The 8,385-nt window shown below is 39.8% G+C and overlaps 1 protein-coding gene across 7 annotated transcripts in view; it reads left to right on the plus strand.

The window, feature by feature from the left end:
- Window positions 1-8,385, plus strand: part of SIPA1L2 (signal induced proliferation associated 1 like 2) — a 186,327-nt gene that overhangs the window by 173,939 nt on the left and 4,003 nt on the right. For 5 of the 7 annotated variants that reach the window (XM_029911018.1, XM_029911020.1, XM_029911021.1 and 2 more), the window contains 2 exons: window positions 2,799-2,852; window positions 3,833-3,956. In XM_029911018.1, the coding sequence (XP_029766878.1) occupies window positions 2,799-2,852; window positions 3,833-3,956 (178 nt within the window). The remainder of the gene's footprint in view (window positions 1-2,798; window positions 2,853-3,832; window positions 3,957-8,385) is intronic. The other 2 variants (XM_029911022.1, XM_029911024.1) reach the window with 1 other exon arrangement.

Consider the following 8,385-nt stretch of genomic DNA (forward strand, 5'->3'; position numbering starts at 1 on the left):
GGACATTTTGAGTGATTTACAAATTCCCCCCGGACGCTATTTTTAGCACAAAAAGGAGGACATGTCCGGGTAAATCCGGACGAATGGTAACCCTAATTTAACTCCATTGGTATCAGTGGAGGTCTTTTGATTTCCATTGGTGCCAGTGAATGGAGAGTCACACCCAAGGAGTTCATACCTTATATTTTGTGTCAAATTCTGTTAGGCATAGTCACGAACAAAAACTTTTGGTCAAATTCTGCCCTCCAAAGCACAGATTTAACTCTCATTTCAGTTCACCTTTTAAAAATTGTCCTGTTAAATTGGTGAAACAATTATTAAACACAAGAAAGTACTCATGGACACATTCAGTGGGACTAAAAATAATTACTGAAAATAAAAAATTAGACATGCAGCTGAATAAGAATCTTCCTATGTAACCATTCACTTTGCAATATTCTGTTGCCTTATTTCTTATGACAGAACTGTCTTATGCATTGTTCTGGGGAGGTAAAATGAGAGAACTCGGTGGTGATGTCCTAGTTGTTATCTATGTTTGTTGTTGTATTAACTTTGTTACTGAGGGAGTAAACTTTGACTTTAACATGAGCAGCATAAATTAGGTTGTTGTTTTTGCAGTAACAGCTCACAAAATCACTTCTTTAGCATACAGTGTGGGAGCCTAATGGTTTCTAACACTATTTAATGACATTGTTGCCCAGCCTGTGAGTGGTGGGTTACTGTTCAACGTTTCACAAGTAACTGAATGTAGTAAAGTTCTGTTTAGAAACTAGCAGAAGTGCAGTAGTAATAAGCTCTAAATATAAAATTTACATTTCATACAAACACAACATTTGAAATGTAGTAGAATTTTTGCAAGGAATAAAAAGTTATAAATGCACAAGTTATAGTCAATGCACATTTAAGGTAATATAATCTATTTATGGTTTTTGCTGACTAAAATTAAAATTTTCAGGTAAATTCACGAAGGATGTTGCTAAATTGGATAGGGTTCAGAGAGGAGCCATGAGAATGATTAAAGGATTAGAAAACCTGCCTTATCGTGGTACTCAATAAGCTCAGTGTATTACCTTCTCTTTGTTAAACTAAAGGGGTGACTTGATTACATTTATCAGTACCTACACGAGCAGCAAATATTTGATGATGGGCTCTTCAATCTAGCAGGTAAAGGTATAACATGATCCAGTGGCAGGAAGTTGAAGGTAGACGAATTCAGAGTGGAAATAAGGCATATGTTTTTAACTCTGAGGTTAATTCACCATGGGAACAATTTACCAAAGGCCATAGTGGATTCTCCATCGCTGGACAATTTTAAACCAAGATTGGATGTTTTTCTAAAAGATCTGCTCTAGGAATTATTTGGGGGAAGTTCAATAGCCAGTGTTATACAGAAGGTCAGACTAGATGACCACAATGGTCCCTTCTGGCCTTGGAATCTATGAATCAATGGAAATTTTTAAAAACTGGGTGAAATATTTTATTTTAAAACTTCATAGTGTGCTTTCAGTGACTATTATGAACATCCTTTGTAATACTTCCTCACTAAAGGGAAGATGGTGGTTTGATTCAAATACCCCTAGTAGGTCCAGAACTACAATCTTTTTTTTTTTTAACTTAACAGAAAATGTCTTAACCTCCGTAGACCAGACAAGCAGCCATTCTTCTTAGAAATGCTTAGTCAGTATTGTGAGGAAAAACACAGGGTAAATTACATTGAAATAGAGTTCAGTGACACAAAATACCCATGTTTTGTACATTACTGAACATTAACTAACTTATCATGTAGGGAAGCTAGGAACAGTATAAGATTTGCCACTGCTTTTCTGTCCTCCGCCATCAAATGTCAATCAAAGACTTGAAGAAGAGCTCTGTGTAAGCTCGAAAGCGTGTCTCTTTCGCCAACAGAAGTTGGTCCAATAAAAGGTATTACCTCACCCCCTTGTCTCTGTAATCAAAGTTTAGGCAAGGGAAGAAAAGAACAAGTGAAATGGGTAATTAGACGTGTACCCTAAATTTACTTCTGCCCCATTTCTTTCATGAACATAATTGTTTGCACACTCTTTTCTGTGGCACCTAATTTGACTAAGTTTAACCTTTCCCTGCTGCTAAATTTAATTAAGCTATATTGCTTCCATAGTGTGAGTTGTGTCACTGTGATAGCAATGGTGTGTGAAATTCTTCTCTTTTCTCACTTTAGATGTGTGTGGAAAACTCGTGATCTAAAAACTGCCAAGACACATGACAAATTGCAAATAAGGATAAAACTTGGGGAAACTACTGCTATATAAAGTTGGTCTTGAAATCTAAAAGTGCAAATTTATATCAAAGTCGCGTTCGAGCTTTAAATGACTTTTCAATCTTTACAGTCACCTCCAAAAGTGTTCATTTTGTAATCACTTAATCAAAACGTCTAATTGCTGTGAGTCCCTGGTTTTGGTTTTGGTTTAATATCTCAGTAGCACTTTTAAAACAAGTCACTAAAAAAATCTCTCATAAACAATTTGCCATGTATTTACCATTTGACTTTTGTGGGGCACCACATTTCCATGCTATGTATCGTAATACTGTGCATTATATTAGGGCCGCTGAGCATGAAATGTGTAATTTCAACCATGTTGGTTGGCATTACATAAGAATTGGTTTTGACAGGCTTAAGGGCTTCTCACAATAAGAGGCAGTCTGAGCTGCATTGACAGTATTCCATGATGTGAATCTTGCGTAAGGACCACAGCTGCTTTAGCGGAGAGATGGTTGGCTGTACTCTCTTGTTTATAGGAACATTCTAAATCTTATTCCAGGTTTTGACTCTGATGAAGATCTTGGGCCGGTCTGTCATCATACATCATTTCTAGGTGATGGTTTGGGGTTGATTGTTGGCTTTTATCTTTAGTAAACCTTCCTTTCTGTTTCAAGTGTTTGCACGTTTGCATGGTAATGCAAGCTTTGGGCCTGCGGGGGAGGAGAGGGAGAGGGGAAGGCATGTCATGACCAGAGTCAATAGAAAGCTGCAGGCATGAAATTTGTATGGAAATCAGTTAAATCAATCTCCACAGAATATGGATTTTCCATAGCAAACAATTTAAATCATGATGAATCATTTACTTTTATTCTGTGCAGTGATGTTCTGCATGGCATATTTTTCATAAATGATGATGTGTGGTATATTTTGGCAGCTACACTGAATGTCCACTGATAATGATATTGGTCATTGGGAGACAGGCTAAGTTCCAAGCACATTGGGCATGTATGCTGGTGGCCCTAGTGTAGTATTATTGGTACTTGAAGGTGCTTTCACCAAATAAAAGCTACTTTTTATAAGTAGATATGAAAAAATAAGTGCATAATAATAGCACTTGTATACTGCTTTTCAAGTATATAGATAACCAGCAGCTTACACAATGTGTTTGAGATATCAGAATAATAAAAATGGAACTGTGCAAATTTCTGTGGAATTTGATGCTTAGCTCTATGGAAAATGCTAATGTTTTCCATGAATTGGTATTGTCACTGGTCATGGCCCCTGTTTCTCAGGTCTTCTGTGGATTTCAGCGAGACCCTTTTACTGTTCAAATTAGCGTTAACTAGTCAAAACAAATCTATCACTCTGCTGATATTTGCAAACCAGATGTTGACACAGGAGTTGGAAACAGCAACTAACTGGAACAAATTGTATATCTGCTGATTGTCCTCAAATCTGTCATGTAGAAATCTACTTCCCAGGTTCTAACCAGGTCCAAATAATTAATTGTACATCAGCCTTTGATTTTTTTAATTTGGATATGAAATCACCTTTAGAAATAGCTTTACATTAGCTTTGTTTTTGCCATTACAGATCAAAGAGTGGCATCTTTTTGCACCCTGAATGATATGCAGCAAGCTCCAGGTTTGGAGGGTGCTCAAGAGTTACCTTTGGATGAAGAGCCAACAAATGGAAAAGATTTCATTGATGCTACTGGGTATGTAAGATTTAGAGCACTTTGTCATCTGCTTCATAATAAATCATTTCTTCTTACTATGGTTTATTACGTGTTCTGAATAACTTCTGAAATTACATGATGTTCTTAACAAAGCCTAACTTTCTTTACTTTTCCATGCCAAGAAAATAATTTATTCTAACCACAGGAGGTACTTATTCAAGGAACAGGGTGTTAAAATGCCCAAATTATCATAATATTAAAATTTAGACTCCTTTGTAAATATTGGAGAAAATACCTTTTACAACTATGGCATTCCCAAAAGTTTAGGAGTTCAACTGAGATTCAGAGTTACCATATTTTATAAGCCAATATCTTTGAAGAACTGTCAGAGAGGTAAGATATTGGAGGGAATTATTTTGGTTTACCTACTGCTTTCTGGAAATTAAGAACAATTTTTGCAGCTCATCAACTTGTGGCTTGTCCATGGTAAATTGTCAAGTTTGTAGATCATGACAAGCCAAACAATGAGATTGTTTAGTATAATCATTGCCCTGAGGGATAAAAGTCCAGAGGAAACTTGCATGCAATGCTGAGCTAGCGCATTGAATCACTGGGCAAATACTTCTTCCTACCCTCTTGGCCTGCCATAACAACAACATCTCTCTGTGCAATGCTATGAAGTCTTGAAGAAGAATTATCAGAGATTAAACTGCAATGGCAGACAGAGCTATTCTTGTTTTTTTGTTTTTTTAAATCAACTTTAAGAAAGTCACAATACCAAGTATTTTGTACACACCATACCAAAAATACTGCTCATTTGAAGTTAATGGGAGTGACTGGGTGTCCAGCATTTTTGAAAATTAGGGGCTTACTTTTCTTACAACTTGTACCTACAAATGACTTTCGGTGCCTAACTTCAGGCACCTTTTGTTGTGTTGGGCATAGTGTTTTAAAATACAGGCAGAGATACTGGACTACAGTTCTGGAGCAAGGATTGGATTCCACAGCTACAAAGTCATCCAATGTGTAGCTCCCTGATTACTAGGAGGAGATCAGATGAAGCCCAATTTTGGTCATGTTCAGGTTTACATGCAAGGTCTACCTCTGTAATGGCTTTTACCGAGTCATTGCAAATTTCCAGGACCAAGCAACAATTTGGAATACTGAAGGAGAAATAGTAGAAGGGAAGAAGGACTCGTACACAGCAGGAACTAAAGAGGCTGTGAGAAATTGGCCCTTCAAGGAACACACAATGCCATCTGTAACTGTTTTATGGCGCATAGATAGCACGGTGATACTTGCCTTAGAAAACAAGATAAGTATGTAAACGGACACATGGAAGAATATGTATCTGAACATACCTGCTTCTTCAAACATTTCCATGCAATATCAACGCTCAAGTAATTTATATGAATTTGGGATGTACTCTGGAAAATTTTAGATCCATTAATAAAATGCTGTCAGCATGGGACAGACCTAATCCTGTTCTTTCGTATTTCATTCTAATAAAATGGGTAATGCCACCCATTTTCCTTAGACCAGCACGTAGGTCCTTCTTATCCTTTGAAATGTCTATTAGCATGAATATACAAAGGAATATATATGAAATTTTATTCAGCATCTTTTGAAACTACTGACTTTCATGATGAGCAGAACGTATTCAGCTTACTGTTTGCTGTTTTTGATTATCACCAAGGGCAAAATAAAACAGAATAGAAAGAAAATGATTCCAATGTGAAAGGAGGTTGCAGTGTTTTATACTATGTTGCAGGCCTGTCAGTGAACAGACACCTTTTCTTGGCTCTTGCTGAGAAAACAGTCCAGAAAACTTTAAAGCTCATCAGCACTCAGTGAACTTCCTAAGGATCATCAGTGGCTATAACAGTTTGTCAGGGTATGATGTCCCTTTTTAAAAAGAGAAGTCATTAAATAAGACTGCTTTTAAATATCTCATATGTGGTCCTGTGCTTCATTTGAAGAGAGTCTCTGGCAAGCCATGGTAAAAAAAAAAGTATTATGGGGTTGAGGGGGAGCTTCTGTTTCTGCCTTAGGAAGTTTGTCCGTGCATAGGAAAGTGATTCAGCACCTCCACTGCCTTGGGAGACTAATTAATGGGAACCCAAGGGCTGCCAGGGTCCTGCCAGGACTAGGAATACTTAGGCACCACTGATGGTCACATCTGCAGGACCCTCCGCCTTTGTGGAAGAGGAATTTAGGTAGCCTTGTTGATTGGAGATTTCAGGCAGCAGAGGTTGTATTAGAACTTAAAGCTGGATCCCCTTTGCTATACCTATAGACCAATTATGCTTCTGAATTTTTTGAAGCCAGGAGACAGGTCAGCACATCAGGCTGGAGCCTTCTGTCTCCAAAGCTCTGGAGTTGCTTCAGCATTAGCAAGAGAAGCTCCAGTTACGGAGTATTCACTTCCTCTTAGATGAAATTGCTCTGAGCAATTAAGTGACATTATTATTTTTGTTTGTTTGTTTATTATTTACTATTTGTTGGATTACTGTAACATCCAAGAGCCCTAGTCATAGACCAGGACCCCATTGTGTAAGCAAGCGCCACACACACACACACACACACACACACACACAGCCAGCGCTTCCACTAGGCGACCCTAGGTGGTCGCCTAGGGCGGCAGGATTTAGGGGGTGGCATTTTGCCGTCCTCAGCGGAAATTCGGTGGCGGGGGGGTCCTTCCGCTCCGGGTCTTCAGTGGAAATTCGGTGGCGGGGAGTCCTTCCGTTCCAGGTCTTCGGCGGAAATTCGGCGGCGGGTCCTTCACTCGCTCCAGGACCCGCTGCCAAAGTGCCCCAAACACTCGGAGCAGAAGAACCCCCGCCGCCTTTTGCCTAGGGCGGCAAAAACCCTGGCGCCGCTCCTGTACACACACAAAGATGGTCTCTGCCTCAAGTAGGCATTGTAGTTGCCTTGTGAGGTATACTGATATAAGGACAATTACTAAAGTAAATCCTCTTTGTTCTGTAGTTGTATACAGTACTGTTTCAGCACTCAAAAGCAGCCAAACATTGATGCTGAATAAATGAAGTTTGTGCACCTCAACGAAGCTGGGTCTCTGCTCCATCCACATCCTTCCTATCAAGTTTAAGTACACTGTGGAAAGCGCATAGACAGCCAGGAAGTTGGGAGGTCTGCAGCTACAAAACAGTGCTGCAGTAGGGGCTTTGCACCTAAGGACTTTCGGGTGGGCAATAGTTGGGATAGGTGCCTGCCTGCAGACCACTTCTAATCTTGGCTAGAAAAAAGTGCTTTGCTCTAGAGAAGACAAGGCAACCACCTCCTCCAACAAGCATCTCTTTGGAGACCTCTGAACCTTAAAAGGTTCACGGAACTGGCCTCTCCGGGCATCAGGCCTCCCCGGGCCACCAGTGCTCTTGTAATGCAGACCTTGAAAGATCAGCCTGAAGCATTCTCAAGTGGTGTTAAAAATATTTATCTGAATACATTGTGTAAAGTTTTCCTTCTATCCAATTCAGCAAAAGGAAATCCAGTCCCTTCTAGCAAAGAATGTCAGATCCTACTGACCCACTATACACCCTGCTTTAAAGATAAAGGGCTTGCTTCCGAGCACCTCCTAATTTCTTCCCAAAGAATTCCACTGAAATCTGTCATTTTACCCTATCCACATTACCATATTAACAGGTCCTTCTCTAAAACCTCGGTGTGAGAATGACCTCTGGGGCTTTAGTCATCTTTAAACAAAGTGCTCAAAGACTGTGCAGCTTATTGTTTCCTCTTTAATATCAAATACAATTGGCTCCCTTGTTTCCAAGAGCACCATGTCTAAATGGCTCTCTACACATTACATTGCTATGGCTTTGCAGATCTGCAACTTTGACTGAATATGCCTTTACATTGCATCCGAGAGGTTTCTGCTTCTGCAGCCAACCCCTGCTCAATTTCCATCTAGGAGACTTGCAGGGTAGCCATGTGACGTTTTCTGCTTGAAATTAGTATCTAACGTGGGGTAGAATCTGGTCTTCAGATCACCACTCACTACCTTATCTCCTTTCAAAGTTGAGTTCTGAAATCTTTTGTTACAATCCACCCCCCCGACCCCAAACACACTTTGCTTTGTTTATTTCTACCTTTCATTTGGATGGAATTGATCAGTGGGTGTTGTGTAACTCTGCACAGCAGGGATGGCGTACAGTGCTGGAACAAGGGGCTTAAGTCTTCAGCATCATGGGAGTTCCCTATCTGGTGACTTGGTACAAGAAAAGACAGCAGCTATGTGTCTTCAGAGAACAAATACAGGCAAACCTATAGCCCCTGCTTACAGATGAAGCAGAGAGAATGTAACTTTCTTAAGGCTACAAAGTACCCTAGTGCCTCACACCTAGTCCAGTGCTTGGAGCTCTAGACCAGTAGTCTCCAAACTTTTTTGATCGTGCACTCCCATCAGTAAAAATGTTTTGAGCACGCACCCCCTGCCGCGCCGAAG

This window comes from Terrapene carolina, unplaced genomic scaffold (genome assembly GCF_002925995.2).
Source record: "Terrapene carolina triunguis isolate 2854851 unplaced genomic scaffold, T_m_triunguis-2.0 Scaffold85, whole genome shotgun sequence".
Taxonomy (NCBI): domain Eukaryota; kingdom Metazoa; phylum Chordata; order Testudines; family Emydidae; genus Terrapene; species Terrapene triunguis.